The sequence below is a fragment of the Lepus europaeus genome, chromosome 11, assembly GCF_033115175.1.
Source record: "Lepus europaeus isolate LE1 chromosome 11, mLepTim1.pri, whole genome shotgun sequence".
NCBI lineage: Eukaryota > Metazoa > Chordata > Mammalia > Lagomorpha > Leporidae > Lepus > Lepus europaeus.
Genome location: NC_084837.1, coordinates 9,613,319 through 9,641,198, shown reverse-complemented (window position 1 = coordinate 9,641,198; position 27,880 = coordinate 9,613,319). Strand labels below are relative to the sequence as shown.

The 27,880-nt window shown below is 54.8% G+C and overlaps 1 protein-coding gene across 1 annotated transcript in view; it reads left to right on the top strand.

The window, feature by feature from the left end:
- ADAMTS17 (ADAM metallopeptidase with thrombospondin type 1 motif 17) overlaps positions 1–27,880 on the top strand; it is a 266,125-nt gene that overhangs the window by 33,193 nt on the left and 205,052 nt on the right. Inside the window, exon 4 of the mRNA XM_062204548.1 lies at positions 17,426–17,592. Within this exon, the coding sequence (XP_062060532.1) occupies positions 17,426–17,592 (167 nt within the window). The remainder of the gene's footprint in view (positions 1–17,425; positions 17,593–27,880) is intronic.

The window sequence follows — 27,880 nt, the reverse complement described above, 5'->3', positions numbered from 1 at the left end:
ATAGTGAGTGAAGACCTTCCAGAAAGTATAGGGGAAAAACCTCCATCTTCAGGCTAAAAGGGTTACTGTGTGCTGGTCAGAAGTAATACACATAGACCCACAGCTGGATTTTTGCTGGCAAAATCTGGAATTGTAAGATGAAAAGAAACATATTAGTGTTGAATTGAAGCAGACAGAACGGGCTACTCGGAAGACGGGCTACTGGCGGGTCTCGGGCTCATCCGTGATGCTGAGCCAGGGTGACAGTGATGGGCGGAGAAGTGGTTGCGCCCTAGGAATCTGACAACTCAGGTTTCTGTTCAAATGTGAAGGGAAGTGAAAGGTGCGCTTAGCTACTTAAGGGGTAAGAAATTCTACACCATGCTTTCCCCCAGGAAAGATTGCTTTAAGACAGGACAGACATCATTTTTTTTTTTTTTTTTTTCTGAGCTGAAGCAAAAGTAAAGAGATCAGGAACCGGGGATTCATGATAGAAAGGTTTGATAACCGTTATGAGTGGCTCAACAGAGCGCCAAGCCAGAGGATGCCTGTATAGTCACAAATGCACTGCAGTCACTTACAAATTAGGGGAGGAGCCAAGACCTTCACTCAGGAGCTCGCACTAGCATACTCCTCCATGAAAGCATAATTGTAAATATTTATGACCTTGGATTAGGAAGAGGTTTCTTAGATATGGAATCAAACGCACAAGATGGCGAAGAAAATCTAGATAAATTGGACTTCATCAGACCAAGATACGTGTGAAAAGATCCTTCTCACCGTGGGAAAAACCTTCTCCAAGTGAAACATATAAAAAGAAACTTGAATGAATATATAAAGAGTTCCTGTAATTAGAGAGCAAAGAGACAGCACAATTTAAAAAATGGACAGAGAGGCCGGTGCCATGGCTTAACAGGCTAATCCTCTGCCTTGCAGCGCCGGCACACTGGGTTCTAGTCCCGGTTGGGGCACCGGATTCTATCCCGGTTGCCCCTCTTCCAGGCCAGCTCTCTGCTATGGCCCGGGAAGGCAGTGGAGGATGACCCGAGTACTTGGGCCCTGCACCCGCATGGGAGACCAGGAGAAGCACCTGGCTTCTGGCTTCGGATCAGTGCGATGTGCCGGCCACAGCGGCCATTGGAGGGTGAACCAACGGCAAAAAGGAAGACCTTTCTCTCTGTCTCTCTTTCTCACTATCCACTCTGCCTGTCAAAAAAAAAAAAAAAAGGACAGAGAACTTAGACGGTTCTTGGGTTGGTCAGTGAGCTTGTGCAAAGGTGCCGTTAGCCTTTGGAGAAGGGAGGTCAAAGTCGTGGTGTAGCTCCGTGTCCCGCTCCCGTGAGTGGCCATAACAGGAAAGAGGATCGATCAGCAGGTGTTGATGGGGAGTGAGGAAAGTCTGGACCTTCATACCCTGCTTGGGAAAACCACCTGGACATTTCTTGCACGTGTGAGCACAGAGGTAGTTACCGTGTGAGCCAGCAGTTCTGCTCCTGGATGCTACAGGACCCGCCAGTCCCACTCCTGGTTTACTCCCCGGAGAGATGGAAAGATTTGTCCACAGCAGCATTGTTACAGGAGCCAGAAAGGAAACTCAATTCAAATATCCCTGAGTGGAGTTGGGAAGGGCAGAGACAAACGGGGATGGCTAAGTGGGGAGTGTCTTCGGGTGATGAACCTGTTTTTTTTTTTTTTTTTTTTAAGATTTATCCATTTATCGAAAGTCAGAGCTACACAGAGGAGAGGCAGAGAGATATGGAGAGAGAGAGAGGAGCGGAGAGGCAGAGATGGAGGAGGGGGAGAGATCTTCCATCCGCTGGTTCACTCCCCAGGTGGCTACAATGGCTGGAGCTGTGCCGATCTGGAGCCAGGAGCCAGGAGCCTCTTCCAGGTCTCCCTCGTGGGTGCAGGGGCCCAAGGACCTGGGCCATCTTCCACTGTGCTCCCAGGCCATAGCAGAGAGCTGGACTGGAAGTGGAGCAGCTGGGACTCGGACCAGCGCCCATATGGGATGCCGGCGCTTCAGGCCAGGGTGCCTACCCACTGCGCCACAGCGCCAGCCCTGGACCTGTTTTAAAATTGTGGTGGTGGCTGCTTAATTCCGTGAATATACTAAAAACTGCAAGTGGCATACTTTAGTGAATTATATAGTTTTTGAATTTTATGGTTTTTGAATTATATCTCAAGATAGCTGTTAAAAATTGAAGGGATAAAATTTAAACACCTTAGTAACAACTTGTACCTTACATTTATAAAATATTTATGAATCAGGAAGCTATGAAGCAAGGGATATTTTCTTTTTGAATATTTATTTAGTTGACAGAGCTATAGAGAGGTGAGGAGAGAGAGAAAGATGGATCTTTCATCCACTGGTTCACTCCCCAAATAGCTACGACAGCCAAGACTGGGCCAGGCTAAAGTCAGGAGACAGGAACTCCATCTGGGTTTCCTGTGTGGGTTCAGGGGCCAAGCACTTGGACCTCTCTCCGCTGCTTTCCCAGACACGTTAGCAGGTGCATTTGCCCTTGAGGGCCTTGGCATTTTGAGAGGGGATCCTTTGTCCAGGAGTCCCGTTCTAGGGCCTGGGTCCAGGCCCGAGGAAGAGCAGTTTGACCCAAAGGCCTATCGGGGGTGGTCTGAGCGCACCTTCTGGGGACGACCAGGCTGTGCGGAACTCCCAGCAGCCTCTGGAGGAGCGACTTGGGCATGATCGCCACTTGGGGTCTAATGACCAGGAGCCCTCCAGGGCCCCAGGTCTGTGGTCGCCTTCTCCCCAAGCCTTAAATGCGGAGCTGAAGAGTTGCTTTTGTTCACTCACTTCCTCTCCCCTTGGCTCCTTCATTCAAGCTTCCACTGAGTGGGAGCTTCGGAGGCCAGAAGGCTGTCGCCCCAACTCCCCGGCAGCTTGGGGAAGTCGCCGACCACCAGGTGTGTCCGGGGAGATGGGGGCACTGGGCCAGGCGGAGGCAGGAGGGAGCCCTCAGCGTTAACTCAGTCTTGTGCAGAAGCAGTGGCGTCTGGAGTGTGAGTTACGGGTCCTCAGAGTGGCCTGGCCCCTTGCAGAGGTGCGTGGCGGTTGTGTGCGTGTGCAGGGGGCATTTCTGAGCTGCCTGAGGTCTCTCTGAGCCGCTGAGGTCCCTCGAGCTTCCCCGTCTCGGGTGAAAGATGATCTGTGAGAGCAGCCGTACCCGGGGGCCAGCGGGGGCTCCAGGTGCAGGGGACACGTAGGCTGTCTTGCGCGCCGTTGTCTGCCCCGTCTTTGCTCTGCTTGAAATGCGAACACGTTAATTAATTTCTTCCCTCAAGCTGTGTGTTTGGGGAATGTTCTTTTCTCCCCTTCCATCAATTTTGAAGATAAAACTGTCAAGCTCCGGCAGGCTGGTGTCGGCTTTCAGCAACAGGCTGGCCGCAGAGTGGAGCGGGGCGGGGGAGCACACGGTGATCCTCCGTGCTGGCGTTGGTTTCTCCCGAGTCCGCCAAGCGCGTCTCGCCGAGCTGAGACACTCGCCCTTGGCCTGAGTCGTGGCCACGCAGTCCGGCCCGGGGGTGCCACAGACTCGCCAGCACCCAGGCGTGCACAGGTGCCTGGCGCTGCGCGTGCTCTGACGTCAGGAAAGCAGAAGAGCGTCAGTTGTGGCTGAGCCGTGTGTGTCTCCATCCCCCACCCCTCAACGCTTGAGGAGGTGACTGTTTGCAGCCGGGGTCTTTAAAGAGGTCACTGTGTGACCTAACTGGGTAAAGCCTCCACCTGCGGCACTGGCATCCCTTGTGGGCGCCGGTTCGAGTCTCGGCTGCTCCACTTCCGATCCAGCTCTCTGCTAATGCCTGGGAAGGCAGTGGAAGATGGTCCAAGTCCTTGGGCCCCTGCACCCACCTGGGAGACCTGGAGGAAGCTGCTGGTTCCTGGCTTTGGCCTGGCCCAACCCTGGCCATTGTGGCCATTCCAGTGGATGGAAGATCATTCTGTCTCTCACTGTCTCTCTAACTCTTTCAAAGAAATAAAAAAAAATTATGTGAAAATGAGGCCCCCTGATCTGCTGGCTGTGCTTCTGAGAAGAGGAGCTGAGGACCCAGCGGTGGGCGGGGGGCTGCCGTGTGCAGGCCCGGGGGAGAGGCCAAGGAGAAGCCAGCCCTCTGCCACCTTGGTCTCAGATGCTTGGCCCCCAGACCGGGAGCCACTTGGTGACTGCTGCCGCAGGCCTGTTTTGTGAGCAGCCGGCTTCTCCGATCGCCGTGTCCCCTCTTTCCCTGGGGCGTGCACAGCACCGGCTCACCCTCCACGCTTTTCCCGGGTGGGGATTCCCAGCAGGCTTCTGTCCTCTGTGGGGCGTTGCCAGGGCTGCCGTTTGCTTTTCTGCCTCGCTGGGGGGAGCACGCAGCGTGGAGCTCCCGCCAGAGTTGGCGTGACAGGTGCAGGTGGGTGACTGTGGCCACTGCTCCGCAGGTGCTAGTGAGGCACTGGCGTTCACCGGAAGCCCGTGGAGCTGCAGCCGGCGAGGGGGACTGGAAGGGGGGAGCAGCAGGGAGCGAGGGGAGATAGCCCTCAGTGCCCCCCGCCCCAGCTCGTCCTGGGGACTCCTCCCTTCCAGCTGCTTCCCTGTGTCTCCTCTCCGGACTGCTCCAAAGTCTGTGTGTTCAGCCGTCTCTGGTCCGGTTTTAGTCCCCCACCCCCACCAGGAACTGTCAGCGAGACCCTGGGTGTCCCCCTGGATCAACCCAGTGCCCTCTTTCCTGGGCCCTCGGACGGGCTGCGCTTCTCCCTCCCAGGCACCAGGCTCTGCCGGCCCCTCCCTGCCTGTGTCCCCAGTGCTGCTTCTGCCGCCGCTTCCCAGCCGGGCAGCTTTACTTTCCCTGTCCAGCTGCAGTCCATTCTCCCCCGGGCTCCCGTGTAGCTGTCCGTCCAGCGTCCCCACTCCACACTGGGCCCTGGGGTCCTCTCTACCCAGAGAAGCCAGGGTGGCGCGTGCAGAAGGGAAGCCCCTGGGGGGAAGAGATCTTTGACACGCTCCACGTCAGCCTGCGTGTGCCTGTTACTGCCTGTGCCCACACTGTCCCCACCGCCTGGACTGCACCCAGCTCCTCTCTCCTGCCCCAGCCTGTCGGGTCCCACAGTGGCTTGTGGTCACTTCCCGGGATGCCTCCTTGTCCTCCCCTGAACCCCTGCCCCGGTGTGGACAGGGGCTCGCTCCTTATCTTCCTCTTCCTCGCTAGCGCTCATCACACACAGAATTCCTCTTTCACACGTCTCTTCATGATGTCGGCGTCTTCTCAGTGGTCCCCTGTGCTGTGGAGGTGCGTGGCACTGTGCGTACCCAGCAGGTGTCTCAGTGAGATTCAGCCTTGCCTGCAGGCAATGATGCCTGGCTGTTGTGTGTTCGTGGGGCCGTGACCCCACCCGGCACCGTCCCCCGGGCCCCCTACCCACCCCCTACCCCCCGGCCCTGCTGCGTTCCTCACACCTCTCCAGCACAGGTTCTGGACTCCAAGGCTCATTAGCTGTTTGTCTGGGGCTTCAGCCACACACGTGTAGTGTGCACACACACAACTGTAGAAACACAAAGCCCGCAAAAACAACTCCAAATTCTTATTTTTCACCTTTCTTCGTAAGGAATGTACATGAAAAAGATGCCTTTTATAAAAGTGACTTGGCCTTGGGGGAAGTTATTCAAAGAATTCATACTTGGAGAGCAAAACCTGTCTTTTTTTCCTTTTTGCAAAAAACACAGTGAAGGCCACGAGTTTTCAAGGATGTCGGATTTGTGCAGCTGCCGCGCCTGTGTACAGACGTGGAGCTGGGTTCTCTGGTCAGGAAGGTGGCTTTGCTGCACACCAGCACTTTGCTGAGCCGAAGGAAAAGACGTGGCCACAGAATCATTTTGTTTTGTGCCTGACAACCTTATTGGGAGGCCTTGTGTCTGTAACCCTGTGTGTGTGTGCGCACATGTGTATGTGTGCATGTATATGTGTGTGCTGTTTGTGTGCCCATGTGAACACATGTGTACATGAGTGCCTGTTTGTACATGTGTACATGAGTGCCTGTGTTTATTGTGCATTGCCTGTGTACGTGTGCACCTGTGAGTGCATGCGTGTGCGTGTGAGAACTTTACGAAGCCCCGCTGCTTGGCTCAGGTTTGCTCATGGAGCCCTTGCCCCACCTTGAGTGTGGAAGGCACTGGCTGCAGGTTCGGGGTGCGGTGGTGATGAGTTGTCAGGATGCCCGTGGCATGCTCTGGTGCTCCTGTCTGCATCTCGGGGCAGCCTACAGATGGTGTTCTGTTAAATGAGGACTCGGCAAAGACCAACACTCCTATCCAGGCAGGGTTGTACCGTGTGCAGGTGTGCACTTACGGGCCATGTTTCTATGGTTAAAAAATCCTTCGTGGGCCGGCACCGTGGCTCAATAGGCTAATCCTCCGCCTGCAGCGCTGGCACCCCAAGTTCTAGTCCCGGTTGGGGCGCCGGATTCTGTCCCAGTTGCTCCTCTTCCAGTCCAGCTCTCTGCTGTGGCCCGGGAGGGCAGGTCCTTGGACCCTGCATCTGCATGGAGACCAGGAGGAAGCACCTGGCTCCTCGCTTCAGATAGGCACAGCTCGTTGGCCATAGCAGCCGTTGGGAGGTGGACCACTGGAAAAAGGAAGACCTTTCTCTCTGTTTCTCTCTCTCTCACTGTCTAACTGCCTGTCAAAAAAAAAAAAAAAAAAAAATCCTTCGTTCCAGAACTGGGAGGTGGTGATCCCTGAAGCTCCACTGAGAGACAGGAGGTTAAGGGACCAACCCGCCCGTTTTAGTCTGTGTCCGTGGTGTCTAGCCAGGAAAACTGGGACCGCGCGAGGCATTTCTCACGGAGGAACCTGACACAGGGGATTGGTTACAGCCGTGTCCGTGTGTGGATGAGCAGAGGGAGCAGCTGAGGGCGCCCAGGGGGCCAGTGTCCCTAGAGCTGGGGACGCAGAAGAGAACAGGTGAATTTCTAGGACCCGAGAGCTGTGAGGGAGGGGCTACCTGGCCGGGGCTCAGACTTCTGAGGGGCACTGAGAGGGCGGGGGGAGCTGGCATCCTGATGGCCATGCGTCTGGGGGAGAAGGGGAGGCTGGGGTACATGTACTGGGGTACCTGACGCCGCCCACCGGAGTGGCGTCCCTGAGCCGAAAGCCCTGCCTCCAGCCTTGCAGTCTGCCTGCAGCGCCCCGGCAACAGGAAGCCTGGGAAGGAGGCTGCAAAGTGTGCTGCACAGGCTCCGGGCCCCGGCATCAGAGGGTGCAGGCACCCAGTACCTGGGGAACAGGGTCGGTGGCACCAGAGGTGACATGGTCAGCATCCGGGGTGCCCGATGTCCAGCCTGGAGGTGTCTTCGTAATACACCGGGGCTGCTCATGACAAAAATCCAGGGTGCTGTTGGATACGCAGGGGGAAGCACACACCTCACTGTTCTCCAGGAGGTGGGTTTGGTGCCCTGAGGAAGGGCTGCTGTGGCTGGGGGGGAGGGGGGTGCTCAGTTCCCAGCCAGTGCAGCTGGGCCTGGGAGAAGGGGTCGCGCTCTGTCCCAAGACACCAGCTGACTGCGTGCAGTCCTGGAGCACGCTGTGTCCCCTTCCTGACAGTTGAAGTCCCTCCTCCATGCCGCGGGTTGAAACTGTTAATTTAAAAAAACTTAAACTATATATTTGAAAGGCAGAGGGAGCAAGAGTGAGCAAACACTCTTCCATCTGCTGGTTCACTCCCCAAATGACCCCAATATCCAGGGCTGAGCCAGGCTGAAGCCAGGAGCCAGAAACTCCATCCAGGCTTCCCACATGGGTGCCAGAACCAAGCACTAGGGCCATCTCCTGGTGCTTCCCAGGCGCACTAGCAGGGAGCTGGATCTGAATTGGAGCAGCTGGGGCTTTAAGCAATGCTCTGATACGGGCTGCCAGCCTTGCAGGTGTGGTTTAACCATTACATCACAACGCTGCGTCCCGAACTGTTGGTTTGGTATCAGCTGCAGTTTGCTCTTGCGGGATTGAGAGTGGCCTTAGGGACGAGCCTTGGACATCCGCTGCTGGGGAGGGGATTTGGAAGGCGACAGGCTGGCTGGTGAGCGTTGGCACGGGAGGCTCTGGCAAAGGGGTAATGGGAGTGGACAGGAGCCTGTGGGTTTGCCCTTAGGTTCTGGAGACACGCACGGTTTCCGGATTGGTGTTCAGCCCCCAGTTGTTCACGTCGGTGAAAACCAATCATGATATTGATAGAAATCAGGCGAGCATGGGCTGGGTGTGAGTATATTTGCTTCCCTGTGAAAGCCAGAGCTCGTCTTAGTTACTCCCATGTCCACCCAGAGGGGAAGCAATAATTAGCACCATGCTGTGTAGGCAGGACACTTGCCCATGGTCAGCCTGGAGCCCAGGGCTGATGCCAGCCAGCTCTGCTGGACATCCACGCTGGGCACCTCCCAGCCAGCTTTGCCACCTCCTCCTCAGGGATGGGAAACAGCTGGTGAGAAGTTCATTTCCAGGTGTTCTGTTAAGTTCACTAGAAGTTCGTCTTGTTAATTTGGGATCTCAGACTTTTAAATTATATATAAAAAAAACTGGAGAGGCAGAGAGAGAGACACACACACACACAGCATCCATCCCCTTATTCACTCTCAACATGCCCACAACAGCCAGGGCTGTACCAGGCTGCAACTGGGAGCTAGGAACTCAATCCAGGTCTCCTACACAAGGGGCAGGACCCTAACTACTGAAGCCAGGGCTGCCGCCTCTAGGGTGCGTATTATCAGGAAGGTGGAATGGGGATCTCAAGACAGAATTTGAACCCAGGTTCTCTGACACAGAACAAGGGCACTAGCACTTGAACCATTAGACGCTGAACCACGTGAACCCTTCAAATAGTGTTTTAAGACTTATTTAATTTGAAAGAGTTACAGAGGGCCAGACAGGTCATCCATCTGCTGGTCCACTCCCCAGATGGCCACAGTGGCCAGCACTGGGCCAGGTGAAAGCCAGGAGCCAGGAGTTTCATTCGGATCTCCTACGTGTGTGGCAGGGGCACCAACACTTGGGCCATCTTCGGCTACTTTTCCCAGGCCATCAGCAGGGAGCCGGATCAGAAGTGGAGCAGCCGGGACACAAACTAGTGTCCATGTGGGATGCCAGGGTCACCGGCGGCAGCTTTACCCATCAGCCACAGTGGTGGCCAGGTCCCAAAGTGTTTCTAACAGCTCCTTCAGCTGAGGGCACTGTGTTCCAGGCGGGGCAGGGCGCCGTGCTGGTGGCAGGTTCCTGTGGGTCCTGATGCTCAGGTGATGTCAGTGTGGTTGAGAAGGAGGGCACAGATGTAAGTGGATTGGACAGCAGTGCGGTGTGGAGGAGGGATTGGGGTTGGGCGGCACTGCAGGTCCCCCAGGTTGGCTGTCTCGTGGCTGCCTGGGCAGGTGAGGTGGCCCCCAGGGCCCCTGGCTCCTGCTCTGTTTGGTCTGAGAGGCTTTGGGCTTCACCATGTTACTTCCAGTTTCTGGGTCTGAATTATTGGCATGGGTTGTAGAAAAAGTAAGCAGGTGTCCTGCCAGTCGCGCACCTTCCACAGCAGCCACACCAACCCTGGTTGGGGACTGCAGATCCTCTGAGCTCGGTAGGGTGGGGCCCCAGGGGGCTGAGCCACCCAGCAAGCGAGGGGTGCCTCCTGCTGGCCAGCGCCGGTCCTGTTTTTGGGACCAGAGGCACCCCTTGTGTTCTTATCCCCTGCCCCACCTCCAGCACTCAGGGTGGAGTCGTCCGTCCTTTCCCCGTTGCTCTTCTCTCCCAGCCCCCGCTGGTCTGCTGGCCCCACCTCTCTGCCCTGACCACTCTGCTGGACCCAGTGATGGCCTGGGTGAGGTTTTTGTGGGTGGCCTTTGACGAGAGCTTTCGGTTTGGGCTCCTGGTGTCACTGAAGCTTCCTTCTGTGACCGTCTACAGTTTGTGGTCATGTTTGCCGTACAGCACCGGAATCTCTGCCATGACGTCCTGTGTGGGCTGTTTATTTTAGAAGTCGATGGCAGGAAGATCCTCCCCTACCCCGGGAGTGGTGTCTCCCCACACCCCTACCCCAGTCTTAGGAAATTGCAGCCAAACTTGAAGTCAGAGAGACGGGGCTAGGAATGCGGGGCTAGGGCCTGCGTCGGCTGGGTTAGTGGCCGTGGGCAAGGTGTGTAGGAGACGTCTGTGCCTCCATTTGCTCCTCTGGGTGTGGGATGGAGCAGTGACCCAGGGCCCCGTGGGTGGCCCATCCTAAGCACTCCTTGCCCGTGGGTCACTGGTGACTTTGGTCACCTACCTCCAGACCACCTCTGTCGACCTTTGTATTGATGTTTGTGTTTTCTTCAATTTTAAATTTCTCTCTAATTTTAATTCACACATTTTAGAGTAAGTCTCCTTAAACATTTTTTCAAAGATGTGACCCCGGGGTGGGGGTGGGGTCCCCGTCCCTGCATCTCCCACGCCGTGACCCATCTGGGGGGCAGGTTGTCCCCCGTCCCCTCGGCCACCGAGTCTGAGCTGCGTGGTAAGGAGGCCCAGGTGCCCTGCCTGTCTCTGCAGGTGGATTCTTGGCAGCACAGCGAGGCGGCACCCAAGGCTTCTGCTGGGATTCCCCTTGCCCGGCTTAGTCGGGCTGGAGGGACTCTGCCTTCCCCCGGTGTCTGCTGTGTGCACACACTGAGGAGGGCTCCTTGCTCCCAGCCCTGCAGCGCTGCTGCGGGGAGCAGCTCTGTTGGCCTGCAAGTATAGGTCAGGTCTGCATCTCCCGTGGCCTGCAGGGGCACCCAGGACCCAGCCCAGCGTGCATCCCTGTCTTCTTGGCCTGACGCACACCCTGTCTATGACTCAAGACCTACAGCACCCGGGGAAGCCACCGCCTTCCCCACCCCTGCTGTGCCTTCTCTGCCCTCCACTTGGCCTCCACAGCTGGTGGAGGTGCGTCTCCCTCCGCTGTGGCACGGAGGGTGGTTCCCGGCAGAACGCAGGTGTAAGGCTCTGTCTTTGGAGCAGGAAGCTGAGGAAGTCGGGGAGCTTCCGCACCAAGTTCGGTGGTCCCTGAGTGATTCTACCCTGGGAAATAATGGCTTTATTTTTTATTTTAAAGATTTTATTTATTTGAGAAGTAGTGTCACAGACAGAGAGATCTTTCATCCTCTGGTTCGCTCCCCAAATGGCTGCAAAGGTTGGGGCTGGGCCAGGCTGAAGCCGGGAGCCAGAAACTCCATCCAGGTCTCCTAAGTGGGAGCAGGGGCCCAAGCACTTGGACCATTTTCTGTTGCTTTCCCAGGTCACAAGCAGAGACCTGGATTAGAAGAGGACAGACTGGGACACGAACCCGTGCCCATGTGGGATGTTGGTGCTGCAGGCAGAGGCTTAGCCTACTACGCCACAGCGCCAGCCCTGGAATAACAGTTTTTAAGCTGCAGAATTGTCTGTTCCACATAGGGCCTGATTATCCATAATTGGGTATTGTTAAGTTTTCAAGAGCAAAACAACTAACCACAGGGACCATTTATATGTTTGCCCGGTATTTTCAGCAGTCCCCAAACTTCTAGAGCAAAGGAGAATTCAAGCATTCTCAAGCTACAACATTTTGAACACCTTTACTTCATCTTTGCCTTTTTCGCCTCCTCACCTTGATCCAAGAGGATGCGGGGTGTTACAGAAATACATGGAGGTGCCTCTTGTCGGGGCGGGGGGGGGGGGGGGCTGAAGCAAAGGCTTCCCTTGAGTGCACGTAGAGGAACACCACGAAGCCGCAGGCTGCTCATCGCCTCCCGGGTCGCTCATCGCCTCCCGGGTCGGGACCGGCTCTGGGTGTGCTGCTCCAGACCACGCTGCTTGACTTCCAGAAAGCTCCCTGGTGCCCGTGGGAAGGGGGCTGACCCGTGCCAGGGGTCGCCTCAGCTCTCCTGAACAGGAGCAGCCCTGGAGGGCGCCCTGGTGGCTAGTGGGCTTCTCCGGGGAGGCTGGGGTCCTGCAGCTGCCTCGTTCTGCCATTGCCGCCTTTCTCCTCACTGTTCAAGATGCTTGTAGCTGAGTGCTGGCGCCTGTGAGACTGGTCTGTTAGGGCGCAGGTGCGCAGGGCGTCCTCTTCTCCCATGGGGAAGGGAGCGGTTGCGGGAGGCACCGTCTGTAGGCTGAGCTGGTTGATGTGCGCAGGGAGAGAGGAGCAGGGTGAGGGCCCCTCTGCCCCCACTCCTCACCTCCCCCCCCAGGAACCAGAGCAGAGTGGGAAGGGGATGCGAGCCCACTGTATCTTCCCTGCAATCGCAAGACCCAGGGCAGGGCTTGGTTATTTATTATTTTTAAGATTTGTTTTATTTACTTGAAAGATGGCAGAGTGACAGAGAAGGAGAGATAGGCAGAGGGATTTTTCATCTGCTGGTTCACTCCCCCAGAAAGCTGTAACAGCCAGGGCTGGGCCAAGCTGAAGCCAGGAGCCTGAAACTCCAACCGGGTCTCCCGCGTGGGTGCAGGGGCCCAAGCCCTCGGGCCGTCTGCTGCTTTCCCAGGTGCATTAGCTGGATTGGAAGCAGAGCAGCTCTGATACGGGTGCCAGTGTCACCGGCAGCTCCACCCTCTGTACCATGACGCTGGCCTACATTCAGCATTTTTGCTGCTTGTTTCCTGGCACTGATGCGAGACTACTGTGGCAGCATCTTTATTCCCTGCTACACGTGCCCCTGCCCGAGGCTTATTCCCCACCAGGAGCTGTGCTAGGGCCTAGAGGCAGTGAACGGAGAAAAGGAATCTGCTGTAGGGAAAACCTTTAAAAGCCAGAGTGGGGCTGGCACTGCGCAGAGTGTTAAGCTGCCTGTGATGCCGGCATCCCCTGTGAGTGCCGGTTCTTGTCCTGACTGCTCCACTTCAGATTCAGCTCCCTGTTAATGCATCTGGTAAAGCAGCAGAAGATGGCTCAGGTGCCCGGGCCTCTGTACCCACGTGGGAGCCCAGGATGGAGCTCTAGGCTCCTGGCTTTGGCCTGGCCCAGCCCAGACCACTGTGACCATTTGGGGGAAAGAAGCAGCAGATGGAAGACCTCTCTTTTTCTCCCCCGCCTCCTGTTTTTTCCTCTTTCTCTGTAACCTATCTTTCAAATAAAATAAATCTTAAAAAAAAAAAATAAACCACAACAAATGACCATTGTGTTGGACCTGCCATGTGACCCTCTGGGCCTGTGCTCATTTGCATGTTTTGCCAAGGCCCACGGGGAGTGAGGGAGAGAGGGGCAGGTCTTGTTGGTCCCATCTTGTAGACTTCCAGGTACAGGGCCTTGGTATCTTAAATGCCAGAGTGGTGGTGGTGGTGGTGGGGGGGGCGGGGGATCATGGTGCAGTGAGTAGGAGTGATGGGCTGCTGCTGTTAGCAGGTGCTCAGCTCCTTGGGGACACGTTTCTGAGCCCCAGTAAGTGCCTGGAGCCTTAGGGAGTGTGGATCCCTCTATACAGTTTCTCGTCCACTTAGAGGGGCAGCCATGAGCTGCACAGGGCCTGCGGCTCTTCTCTGCTGCTCTCTTGTACACAGTTTCACCTTCCATTCTCTGTTTCCTGCACTAAACACAGACTGAGAATCATAATGGAACATTCCAGAACTAAGCCATTCGTACCTCTGGGATGGTGTGCTGTTCTGATGAGCACGATCAAGTCTCCGGTAGTCCTGCTTCCTCCCACCTGTGACCTGAGGCACCCTCCGCGCTGTGTAGCCTCACGGTGTTCGCTGCCTGCCGTTGGTTGTTGGTTACTTAGGAGCCGTCTTGGTTGTCAGACCTGGTGTTGGGGTGTCACTGTGCCTGTCGGCAGGTGATCCTCACCTGTGCCACATTTCACTGGAGACAAGGTGATTCTTCAGCAGTTCTAGGTTGGCCAGCTCGGAGGTTACTGGCAGGTGAACATTGGTGTCAGCCATGGGCTGCTTTTGTCCTGCCTGTGTGCAGAGGGGGTGCTGTTGAGTACCTCACCTTTTGTGTTGGAATGGATCCTGCCTTCCTTCCTCCTACTTTGGAGACCCAAGGCGCTCCATGGGATGTGGCCCTAGGGGCAGAGAGAACCATTCCAGAGGGCCAACAAGACCTTCACTTATTTCACATCGTCTTTTGTTATAAATCAGAATCGTTTGTGTCCACTTGGTGCCTTCTGTCTTATTGTTCAGAGTTTAAAAATGGCCTTTGGGGCCGGGCACTGTGGCATAGCTGGTAAAGCTGCCACCTGTGATGCCGGCATCCCCAATTGGCATTGGTTCGAGTCCTGGCTGCCTCCCTTCCAATCTGCTCCCTTCTAACGTACCCCGTTAGAAGATGGCCCAAGTGCTTGGGCTCCTCCACCCTCCCCGGAGATCCAGAAGAAACTCCTGGCTTCGTTCTGACCCAGCCCTGGCCGTTATGGCCATTTCAGGAGTGAACCAGTGGATGAAAGATATTTCTCTCTGTGTCTCTTACTTTGCAGCTCTTTCAAATACATAAATAAATAAATAAATAAATAAATAAATAAATAAATAAATCTTAAAAAAATAAAATGAAAGTGATTTCTGTGATACTACTTCAAATAAAGTGATATTTGTTGTCTAAATTTGGAAGATCAGAGGAAGAAAGGAGAAATGACTGTCACACATCACCACACATCACCACTCACTAACATTTCAGTTAAGCTCTTCCCAAGTTTTTTAGTATGAATATGGGGCTTTCAAAAAGTTTCCGTAAAAAATGGAATTAAAAGATAAGATGTATATAAAGTTGATTTCAACAGATCTCTTTTAAGACCAAGAAGCATTTGTAACGAGATTTGTGATCAGCCAGTTAGTCCATCCCAAAGAACTGAGAGTCCTGGGATTCAGCTACATCAGTGCAGTCTCTCTTCACTATTAACTGTAGAAAAACTGTAAGATAATGAAGCCAAACGAGGTCAGAAGGAGCCAAGCCAGGACTCTAATTGGACACCTAACAACTGCCCAGCAAAGCTATCACGGAGTTGGTGAGAGGCGGGGGCGCTGCCGCGGGGGGGAAGGACTCTCTCAGGCTGCCCTGGGCAGTTTTCTGCAGGAGCCATAGCCCTCTCCCAAGGAGCAGATGTCACCATCCCTCGGCTCTCCAGGAAGTCGATGAGCAAAGTTCTTTGAGAATCCTCCCAAAGTTGCCACGACCTTTGCTCTTGACCTTTGCTCTTGACCAGTCTGCCTTTGCTCTGGCTGCACCACGCCCACCTCTTGGTAGCCACTGCTTTGGTTGTGTGCCATCTTCAGGATCATACTGGTAAAGCCAGGTTTCATCTCCCATTACGATTCTTGGAAGAAATGCTTCAGGACCTCGGTCCCCCACTTGTTGGAAACCCCCATGGGAAGCTGTGCTCTGCTCTGCAGCTAATGGACCCCACGGTTTAGCACCCAGTGAGAAACTTTGTTGCACTTTAATTTGTCAGTCAGGATTGTGCCAGCTGATGTCTGTGGTATTGGCTATTGTTCCTTCGATTAGCTGTCTGCCCTCTTCATTAGGGCGTGAGCAGGGCTAATTTTTTCCTTGCAAGTGGATGTGCGTGATCTGTTGCCATGGGTTTCATCTTTAGCATCATCGCCTCCTCCTTCTTAAAGGCAGCTCTCCACATGTAAACCACTGACTTCTTTGGGGCGCTGTCCCCATCAGCATCCCATAAAGCAGCCATGAGCTCGGCACCCTTCCACCCGCCCTTCACCATCAGTTCATGCTGGTTCTCGCTTCGATTTTAGCAGAATTCGTGTAGCTCTCACAGGGCAGGCGCTCTTCAGATGGTCTTATCCTTACTGCTTCTAACTCGGTCCTATTCAGACTTGTTACAGCAGGTTGGTACAAGTTTATTTTGCAGAAATTTTGATATGCATACATAAATCATACCATACTTTTCCAACGACCTTTTTAAAGACCACGTGTGTGTGTGTATGTGTGTGTCTATCTTTATCTATCTATCTACCTACCTACCTACCTACCTACCTATATGTGGAGGAATGAGAAGGTCATGCCAAGATGGCCGCTGACAACAGAAGGTGACTGACAGCAGGCCGTGATTGGATGGCTTCGGAAACCACATGACAACAGAGCCTGCCTGGCAACAGGCTGTGGTTGGTTAGGGCATAGACCGCCCCTTGACTGGATTGGCTGCCTTGGCTATATAAGATGCTGTAGCAACTGAAATAAATGAGTCTGCGGGCTGCTCGCCTCAGGCCTGCTTTCACCCGACTCCCGGGGTCTGTGTGGTGACTCTGTGCCTCTTGCCCCCACCACGCTGCTCCTCTCAGAAATGAATCCACTGCAACACCTTTATCTTTGGAGCCTGAAGGTACTTCTGTGTAGAAGGTTGGCATGACTGAGATCCGGCTGATTTTCAGCTGAGTCCCCCCGCATCACTAAGTAATCGTGTTAGGTGGTGATGTTGTGTATGGCTGCATTCCTTTTGCCCATCGCTGGGTTTTCTATAGCTCCATGTCTCTGCCGTTGCCCATTTCTCATGAGTGTAAAGTGCATTGCATGGAACATTCGTTTGTGAATTTTGACCCCTGTATCGGATTACTTCCTAGTACCTGTTTTTGGTTCTGGAATGGCGGGTTCACTGAGGAAGCTCTTGGTGCCTGTGTAGACTGTTTACTGCATGTTCGTGGTAGCGGCTGTGTTCATACGTGCTAATGCTAACAGTGGACGTAGCTGTGAAATGAGAGACCTACCTTCCTCCCGTGTGGATTCCAGAGGGCCTGCTCCTCCTGCCACCTGCTGCGATGGTCAGGGTGACTGCATGTGTACAGTAATGGCAGCCGCTTTGGCCGCCAGGGCGGGCTCCTCCATCAACATGACAGCTGTTGATCAAAGTCAGATCTCCCAGGGAGATAGCTTTTCTAAAGGGTCACACAGTGGGTCGCAATCTTTCCCTTTTGGGAGGAGCTGTCACACTTGTTTCTTAGCCTAGATGTGTGTCCTGAGTTTTTCTGATTATGTTTAAATGATGCTTTTGTGCCCTCCAGGGTTTATGGCTGCACATTCATGACTGTCCAGGTGCTGGGGTGCCAGCCCGGACCTGGGGTAAAGTCTGGTCCCTGAAGGCCCTTCTTCCTTGACCTCATAATCAGTAGTGGGAGTGCCTGTCGGGTGTGTCATTGGCCTTGGAGCCTCCAGGCCCCTCCCCTCTGGTCCAGGCTTCCTTTTCCTGCTCAGACCTGTGTCCCCCATCCTTGCCATGTTCCTCTGCGGGGGCAGGGTTCTCTTCTGCGGTGCCAGCCTGGCTGTGGGGGTGGTGGGTGGGTGGGCCCCCCAGGCCAGGCCTCCCCAGTTCCTTCACTCTTGCCTAGTGGCACAACCCCTGGCGAGTGATCGGGACTCCCCGTGTGGTGCTGGAGGACACTGGACTGTAGGCGGGCCCTTCTCTTGGGGAGTCGCCTAGGAAGGTCTTTTCTCTGCCAAGGACGACAACGTCAATGTCTCCGTCATCTTCCAGAGAAGCAGCTGAACAGGAGCAGGCCGGCGCGGGACTGGCGGGAGCGGAGGCACGCCATCCAGCTCAGCGAGCGCACGGTGGAGACCCTGGTGGTGGCCGACGCTGACATGGTGCAGTACCACGGGGCCGAGGCTGCCCGGAGGTTCATCCTCACCGTCATGAACATGGTGAGTCCCTGTGTCCGCTCTGCGGGGGCCTCTGTGCTCCCCTGGCTGTGTGCTCAGCTCCTGGGGTGAGGAGGCAGCTGGGGAGGGGGATGAAGCCCCTGGGCCCCGGTGAGAGCGGCCTACTGCCAGCCGGGCCCTGCCATGTGCCCCGGGGGACTTCCAGGCCCTGTGCTCTGTGCAAGACCCACGCCAAGGGCCCTTCCACACTGAACTAGGAGACAGTAACCTAGCGAAGGAGAGAAAAGTCAAGCTTCAGTGGCAAGCGAAGCTTACCTTGTGCCGGGAGGGCTTGATGGGAGCAGGGAGAGGGGCTGCCCAGTTGTAGGAGCTGGGGAGGGGGCCATGAGGCCTGTGTCCCTGTGGGATTTGTTGGGCGGAGCTGGATGCCTGGGGGAGGGGCTGGCTCCTGGACTGCCCTCCAGTCCTCTCCCCCAGCAAGCCTGTTTGAAGACCTTCACCCCGCCTTGGCCTCACGTTTGGAGCTGGGGATACAAAGGCAAACAGACTGGCCCCCCTCCATGGAAGGCAGTGGTGGTAGCAGGTGAAGGCGGCTTCTGTGCCACCATCGAAGCCCCTGCAGGGGCCTCTGGGGTCATCCAGTGTCACGGAAGTGCAAGCCCTCGAGCAGAAAGAAAGGTGCTGGCTGGGGGCTGGGAGGTTGTGCGGCAGGTGCGGCAGGTAGGAGGCCCAGAGGGGTGTCCGCTCCATGTGCGGGACAGGTGGTATGAGCAGAGGGGAGGAGCCTGGAGCCTGGAGGTGTGGCAGGTGAGGGTGACGGAGGTGAGTAAGAAATGTGCGAAGGACTTGAACAGGCGTTTTTCAAAGGAAGAAATACACGTGGCCCAGAGACACTTGGAAAACATGCTCAGGTCACTACTCATCAGGGAAATGCAGACACCAGCCATAGTGAGGTGTCATTGCGCCCCAGTTAGAGCAGGTGCTACCTGAAAGTGAAAAAACAGCAAATGCTGGTGAGGATGTGGAGTAAAAGGTTCCTTAACACACTGTTGGTGGGAGTGCAGCTTGGAGAACGGTGGGGAGCGTCCTTGGAAAACTAAAAACAGACCTACCTTATGACCCAGCTATCTCGCTCCTGGGAACAGAGCCAAAGGAAATGAAGTCAGCGTATGAAAAAGTTCCTGACTCCTGTGTATAATTTCTATCAGCTCAGTTCACAATAGCTAAGGTACGGAATCAACCTCGACGTCCATCAGCTGATGCTTGGATAGGGAAGCGGGGTGTATGTGCACAATGGAGCATTACTTGGGCATAGAAAAGACGGAAATGCCGACATTTGCAGCCAAGTGGACAGATCATGGTGCTGAGTGGAACCAGGCAGACGTGGTTTGTGTCACTTATGTAGTTCATGGCGCGTAAGCATCGTGTGGCTGGCCCGGCACTGGGTGTAGGGTTGTAAATGTCGCTTCTCTGAATCGTACCGGGTGAGAGGCAATCTGCTGCTCTCCCACGTTTAGAGAAACTGGAAGTAGAGGGAGAGGAATGGTGAGGCGTGTTGGGTACTGGTGATGTTTTGTTTTTAATTTGTGTGTTGGTTACCAGTGTGCTCAGGGAGCAAAAAAATGCATTTACCTGTACGCCTGTGTGCATTTTGTGGTTTGCATATTTGTATTTCAATAAAACATCTTAAAATGGAAGGTAGATGAGGAAAAAAGAAGCATGTCACGAGGTGGGGCTGCTGTCGGGACGGCAGCGTGTCCAGGTTCCTGCCATGAATACCCCAGCAGCTGCATGCGGGCAGCCCGGGCTCCGAGTGGCCAGCAGGAGCCTCTGGAGTGGTATGGACACAGAGGCTCTGAGCTAAGAGGGGACCCAGGGCTGAGTTGGCTTCTGTGGGTGGTGCTGTTGTGAGCGCCTGCACCCTTACCTGTTTGAAGCTGTTCTTAGAGGAGCGGTGCATGCCTCGCAATGGCCCTGGGGCTTCCTGGGAGCTGGTTAACCACGGCCCGGCCCACAGTGCTCACGTGGGCGCCATGCAAGGCCAGGAGGAAGGCTGCTGGGGCCTGGCCCTGCCCCAGGGTCTCCCATCTGCACATCAGCTCAGCTCATTTTGCTTTTTAAAAATGAGCAGGGTGCAAGCGCGAGGGATAAACACTGATCAGTACCACCAGGGTGGTAATCAGGCATGGCTTCCACTGGGGTGTTGGCTCCATAATCCACTGTCTGGGCTGCAGCAGCTGCTCCATCTCAGAGCAGGAGGGTGGGTAGGGAGCCGCCCACCCCCGCCCTCAGCCCTGAGCTCGGAGGACAAGAGGGACAGGGCTGACGTGGTGCCTCCCTGTGCTGAGAGGTCGGAGGCTCACCATCCAGGTGCATTAAGTCTGGCTTAGGTGCGTCCCGAGTGTGGGCATGCTTGGCCCACGGGGGCACCTAGGCTCCTCTGCTACAGTCCAGAAAGCCAGTGACTGCACAGCCACTCTGTCACCGGGGCCTCGCCACACGCCCTTCCTGCTGTCCCCAGGGAGTCACCCGAGGCCTGATACCCCAAGCCCTTCTCCAGTGCCCACAGCTCTCTGTCAGGAAACCCAGAGGCGGCTCTGCTGCCTGTGGCCCTTTAGGCAAAGCGGACGTTTCTGGGAGTGAGCGGGTGAGCTGTAAGCCAGGAACAAGGGCAGGGTCAGTGGGGACCGGAGCCCTGTCACAGTGCGCAGGCGGGACGCCGCGCGCCAGTCCGCGTGTCCCCTTCCTCCTGTGGCCACAGGGTGGCCGGCTGTGTCTCCTCCCCCATCCTCTTAGGAAGGAGACCTCACTCCAGCGCGTTCCTCCCCACGCTGTGGGAGACGGCCTCCGTGGTGCTGGTGGCCAGGTGCCCGTGTCCTCCTGGGCTCCCTCCTGGGGCTCTGTGGCCAGAGGCCAGGCTCACCTGTGCGTGTCACCCTGTCCACAGGCAGACTAACGCGTGCTGTGAGCACACGCAAAGCCGGATGGGTGTGGTGTCAGGTGTGTGTGCTCCCGGCTTTCTCAGGACCCCCCACCTGCAGTGGATTAGGGCAGCAACAAAGGCGGGAAGTGCACGTGTGGGTTACACCAGCCGCCCCACAGCAGGTGGTGGTGCACATTCCTGTTGCCCACCAGGAGGCTCCAAGGCGGGCCAGGGCCAGGGGAGGGGCCCGTGAGGCCCAGCAGAGGGAGGCCTCTCCCCCAGCCGCGGGGGCTGATTGCTGGCATCTGTGGTCCATCCGTCCTTTCTCCCTGTCTGCCCCGGGCTGCCCACCATTGTCCCAGCCTGGAGTTTGCTTGTTGGGGTCCTGACTTCCATATCCTCCCCCTTGAATCCTTGCCTGCGTAGTGGCCTTTGTCAGGGGCAGCGCCACCTCCCCCCAGGAGCCCCCTCCCAGGTGACCCTTCTGGCCTGCGTGACCAGGGCCTGGCCCTGCGCCTGCTTCTCCTACCCCTTCTCAGCCTGGACACGCCCCCTCGCCCTGCCCGTCCTCCGAGTCCCAGCTGCTCCTGCAGAGCCAGCCCCTGTGCGGTAGGGCTCCCGCACACACACCCCGTCCCCAGGGCGCCCCCTTGGCTGCCTCCCCTGGGGGCTGCCCTGTTTCCTTGATCTCAGCGGCCTGCCTTGGACGTGGACTCGTGTGTAGAAGGCCACCCTGCGGCAGACCTCTCTGGCTGCCGGGGTGAAGCTGGTGTCAAGTCAGGCCAGAGCGTGGCCACCTTCAGTCCTGATGCAATGCAGCCCCATGGGAACCCCCGAGAGAACAGCTGTAGAGCACACACGTGAGGAAATGAAAGGAAATCTAAAAGTCTCGCTGCCAAAAAGATCAGCTGAACCTGAGAGGTCAAAGAGGGGCAGGAAGCCCCGAGGCCCACGGAGAGCCAGCAGCGGGATGCAGGACGCCCCTCCGCATCAGCGGTTGCCTTGTATCGATGGGCTGAGGCTTCCAGCTGGAATACAGAGCTTGGCAAAATTCGTCTGTAGACAAATTATAACCCAGCTATGTTTAAAGGCTTATTTCATTTATTTTTAAAGATTAATTTATTTATTTGAAAGAGTTACACAGAGAAGGAGAGGCAGAGAGAAAGAGAGAGAGAGAGAGAGAGAGAGGTCTTCCATCTGCTGGTTCACTCCCCAATTGGCCACAATGGCCAGAGCTGCACAGATCAGGAGCCAGGAGCTTCTTCCAGGTCTCCCACACAGGTGCAGGGGCCCAAGGACTTAGACCATCTTCTACTGCTTTCCCAGGCTGCAGCAGAGAGCTGGATTGGAAGTGGAGTAGCCGGGACTCAAACCAGTGCCCATGTGGGATGCCAACACTGCAAGTGGCAGCTTTACCTGCTACACCACAGTGCCGGCCCCTAAAGGCTTATTTTAGATCCGAAGACAAAAAATAGGTTGAAAGTGAAAGGATGGAAGAAGATACTCCATGCAAATAGTAACAGAAGAGAGAGATGATAAATATACTAACACCAGACTAAATGGAGTTCAAATCAAAAAAGGTTACCCACAGCAAAGAAGGTCATTATGTGAGCGTATTAATGAAAGTGTCAACATAGCAAGAAGATATAACAATTATATTTACGTATCTGAATATTGGATATACAAATCAATAGTCATGTTGTATCCTATTAACAAAAAGGGGGGAAAACCCACGTGTTGGGGCCAGCGTTATGGTGTAGCTGTGTGCTATGCTGACATCCCCATGTACACCTGTTCATGTCCTGGCTGCTCTCCTTCCACTCCAGCTCCCTGGTTATATACCTGGGAAAGCAGCACAAGATGGCTGAGGTACTTGGGCCCTTTCACCCATGTGGGAGGCAACTTGGGGAGTGAACCAGTGGATAGAAGATCTTTGTGTCTTTCTCTCTCTGTAACTCTGATTTTCAAATAAACATTTTTTTTTATAAACCTCACATGTTTATCTCAATTGATGCAGGAAAGGAGTTTGACAAAATTCAACACCTTCTCATGTCAGTGAACTAGTCGTGGAAGGAAGTGATGGCCACATCCTAAAAGCCACAGTGAAATCTCATAGCTAACGTCACTCTGGTGACAGAGAAAGCGTTTCTCCAAAGTCAGCCACAAGGCAAGGATCCTCGCCTTTGCCACTTCTCTGCAGGTCCGGGCAGTCCTTGCCAGAGCAATTAGGCGAGAACAAGAAGGAGAAGCTTCCAGTAGGAGAGCAGGAAGTCCGATGATCCCAACCATGATGGTATCTGGTATGTGGGAAACCTGGAGGGTGACACACACACACACAGGGACACACAGACACACACAATCACACACAGAGACAGACACACACACAGTTACAGAGACACAGGCACACACAGACACACATAGAGACAGACACACGAAACAGAGACACAGACACACATGGACACACAGACACACAGTAACAGAGACACAGAGACAGACACAGTCACAGAGACACAGGCACACACATATACACACAGAGACAGACACACACAGACACACATAGAGACAGACACACGAAACAGAGACACAGACACACACACAGATACACAGACACACATGGACACACAGACACACAGTAACAGAGACACAGAGACAGACACAGTCACAGAGACACAGGCACACACATATACACACAGAGACAGACACACACAGACACGCATAGAGACAGACACACGAAACAGAGACACAGACACACACACAGATACACAGACACACATGGACACACAGACACACAGTAACAGAGACACAGAGACAGACACAGTCACAGAGACACAGGCACACACATGTACACACAGAGACAGACACACACAGACAGACATAGTCACAGAGACACAGAAACACAGACATAAAGACAGAGACACAGTCACAGAGACATAGGCACACAGGCACACACATGCACACACAGATACACAAACACAGACACACAGTCACAGAGACACAGAGATACAGACACACACAGAGACAGACAGTCACAGCGACGCAGACACACACAATCACAGAGACAGACACACAGGCCCAGAGACAGACACACAGGCACATACACAGTCATAGAGACACAGAGACACAGTCAGACACAGACACACAGTCACAGACACACACAGTCACAGAGACACAGACACACACAGGCATACAGACACATGCACACATGCACACACAGAGACACACACAGACACACAGGCACACACAGATACACAGACCCAGACACACACACACAGGCACACACAGATACACACATACACACACATAGACACACACAGAGACAGACACACATACACACACATACACACAGACACACACGCACAGACGGTTAGGACTGGGAAGGCCAGGAAAGCAGCAGGATACAAACCGAGCGCACACTAGCAGCTGCGTCTCTGTATGCTTGCAGTGAGACATCCGAAAAGAAATACAAGAGATCAGTCCGTGTAAAACCACACTGAAAAGGAGAAAATCCTTAGAAATAAACTGTGGAGCTGAGAAGAACTTACTCTGTGTTGAAAACCATAAAGCACTGAAGGAAGCCAGATAACTGGAAACTCGTCGTGTCCGTGAATCACCAAGCTCGTGATATCGGTGCTGCCTGCGCAATCTGAGGATTCGGTGCAGCTTGTGTCCAAATCCCAGGACGTTTGTTGTTGTTGCTGAAGCAGAGAAACCCACCCTAAAATTCATACGGGATCTCAACCCTGAGTAGCCCAAACCATTTTGAGGAAGAAGAGTTCAAAATCTGCTTCAATGCAGTAGTGATCCAAGCGTTTCACTAGTGTGAGTGAGTCCACAGGCCGAGGGAACAGATAGCCGCTGGAACGTACAGGATCAGCTGGTGTTTAACAGGGGAGCCAGCACCTTTCAATGGAAAATGAGTCGTTCCGACAGTTGGTGCTGGGATAACTGGGTATGAACCTGCCAGGGAAGGATGCTGGACCCTTCTACAGTATACAATGATGGAAGTGGATCAGAGCCCCAAACAGAAGAGCTAAAATGTAAAAACTCTTAGAAGAAAACATAGGAGGAAGGTTTCTGGACGTTTGTGACAACGGGCGTTGGCAATGTTTCTTGGATGTAGCACCAAAGACGCATGCAGCAGAAAGAAAAACAGGCAGATTGGGCTTCACCCAAATCAGTAAGGTTCGTGTTTGTGTCAGAACGCACTGTCGAGAGACGAACAAGGGAAGCTCGCGAATGGGAGACGCACCTGAGAATTTCATACCTGATAGCATCTAGGATATATACGGCGTCCCCACAAGTCAACAACAACAAAATGCAACTTGAAAATGGGCAAAATACGCCAAAGACCAATTAGGAAAAGATGTGTGGCATCAGTAATCCTTAGGGAAGCGCCAGTCTAAATCCCAAGGAGATGTCACTTTGCACTCAATAAAATGCTGCTGTGGGACAAATGGGAAAGCACAGAGATGGGAGAGAACGAGTGCTGGTGAGGCTGAGAAGTGGAAATCTTTGCTATAAAATGGGACAGCCCCTCCGGAGAGCAGGGTGGTTCCTCAAAAGCCAGCCCAGTGGGAGGGTGGCCTGTCACTCACAGTAATCTAGTACATGTCATATGACCAAGAAACTCCAAGCCCCCAGCCACAACGTAACATCAAAGAGGGAAAGTGTTGATTACTCTGTTTCCGTCAGCACACGCTGTGTGCCTGTACTCTGTTTCCGTCAGCACACGCTGTGTGCCTGTACTCCATTCCCGTCAGAACATGTTGTATACATATATCAAGATGCCACCTTGTAGCCTATGAGCATGCACAGTTATTAATAAGTTGTAACACTTTTAGCACGTGAAAGACAAAACAACCTTATGATCTAGCAATTCTAGATAAACACCTGTGGGATGGGAAGCAAGGGCGGTGAACAGGTGTTTGCGCTCCTGTGTTCGTAGCAGCATTATTCATGATAGCAAAAGGTGGCAGCAACCCGAGTGTCCGCTGATTGGTGAGCTGCTGAAGCGTGGTTTGCGTGTGCAGTGGGATATCATTCAGGCTTGAAGAAAGGGGGAGGTTCTGCCACCCATGCCACACCCCGGACGAACCTGAAAGACATAATGTTCAGTGACACTCTGCAGTCCCAGGTGGCAAATACTGGGTGGCTGCACGTGCATGAGTCACCCGGCGTAGTCAGAGACCGAGAGGAGGGGCGAGTTGTGTGATGGCCCAGGGTTTCAGTTTTGTAAGATGGAGAAAGTTCTGGACATGGATGGTGGTGATTGTTGTCTGACAGTGTGAATGCACTCGTTGCCTCTGAACTGAACATCTACAACTGTGTAAAGGGTAGCATTTTACTATATATATATATATATATATATATATATATATATATATATTATACGATTTATTTGAGACGTAGAGTTAACAGACAGAGGTAGAGACAGAGAGAGAGGTCTTCATCCGCTGCTTCACTTCCCAAATGGCTGCAACAGCTGGAGCTGCACGGATTGAAGCCAGGAGCCGGGAGCTTCTTCCAGGTCTCCCACACAGGTGCAGGGGCCCAAGGACTTGGGCCATCTTCTACTGCTTTCCCAGGCCACAGCAGAGAGCTGGATCGGAAGTGGAGCAGCTGGGACATGAACAGGCACCCATATATGGGATGCCGGTGCCGCAGGTGGAGGATTAACCTGTGCCACGGCGCCGGCCCCTTGCTATGTGTATTTCACCACAATTAAAAACTCTGTCTTCCCAGCGTTTACCCTGAGGTTGGCATGCAGGCAGGAGATGAGGTAGCAGTGTGTGCGGAGTCTGGGCTACGAGGACACGAGGGGTAACTGTGTGTGTGACATCCTCGGCACAGGCTTTGGTGAAGTCTCCTGCATCCCACGCATATCACACAGAACACAGCGCATTGCGCTTGGGCAGCCCGGGCGTGTGTGTGACAGTGAATGTGAATTTACCCTTCCCACCCAGCCCTGGGGCGGGGCCATGGGTGACGGACAGGGCCTGCTGCCAGTCCGGCAGGTTGCACCTTGCCTGTCAAAGATGGCAGTGCAAGGGTGAGGAGGCAGGATTGTGTTAACAGGAGCTGGACATGCAGCGGCTCTAGCTGTGTCCGCTGGAACAGTCCCAGCGCGACGGCAGAAGCCGCTGCCGAGGACCCGTGTGACATGGGGCAGGTGCCAGAGTGCTCAGCTGTGGTGCACAGTGGCCTTGTCTCTGAGCAGGGAGCAGAGGAGGAGTTTTGGCAAACACACGGCAGGAAGCGCAGGTCCGTGTCTGTCAGGGCTTTCGACCAAAGCAAGAGACCGGATCTGAGCGAACAATGGAGAAAAGGGATCGCGTCTTGGGCCATGCAGAGGGAGGCGTCCTGCACCAAAGCCGGGTGGGGGCTGAGTTGCCAGACTTGGAGTTGGAGGAAGGTCCAGGGGAGGGGACTCGGGGAGACCAGGCAGCAGGAGAGGTCAAGGTGAAGTTCAGGTCTATCGGGCACTGCTGGGTGCTGACGGCCACTGCCCCTCCTCCTACCAGCCCTGCCTGCAGGGGTCAAATCCCTAGGGCTCCCCAGAACAGCCTCTGCCCCCCTACTCCTGGACTGCTGGGCCGGGCAGATTGAGGCTGCACCCACTCTGGTTTCCACCGTGCAGTGAGGGCCCCTGCCTTTCCCCAGAGCTCACCCCATGGGAGAAATTGTTCTTCAGTGGACACAGCAGTAGGTACTCTGGGGAAACAAACAAGCACACACAGTCAGGCCGTGCCCCAGAGGTGGGCTCGAATGACCTCCCATGTGGAGGAAAGCAGCGTCTTGGGGACATTTGCACCCCCCAGGTCTGTGATGGCAGCAATCATGGTGGCCGGAAGGTGGAAGTGACCAGGTCATTGACGGCTGTGTGGGCAGCCAAACATGGTCCCTGTGTGCAGTGGAATACTACTCAGCCCTGAAAAGGGAAGAAAGTTCATCGGGACACAGCATTGTGACTGGCCCTTGGTGCTGTGCTGAGTGAAGCAAGATTGTGCAGGTGGGAGGTCCCTGGAGTGGTGTGGTTGCCAGGGGCTGGGGCTTGGAGGAGTGGGGCGGTGCAGGGTTGCACTTTGGCAAGAGGAGAGCTCTGGAGATTGTGCGCACAAGGCCATGCTGAGCGCCACCCACCTGTCCTGCAGGTGGGTTAGGATGATAGGCTGGGCGGGCGGCTGCAGCTTATCTGGCTGTGCCGGGGGCCTTTCCACACAACCTGCAGCCGATTGCCCCTGGGCTGGGGCAGCGGGGACAGACACGGGAGCAGGAATGTTTGAAAGAACAAGTTGCAGACGGAAGCATGTGGTGCCGACACCAGGAACCCTCAGGGACCCGACAGAGCTTCGGTTGTTTTACGGCTTCTTTGGTGACCGGGGAAGGGCATGAAAACCCCGGGACGTT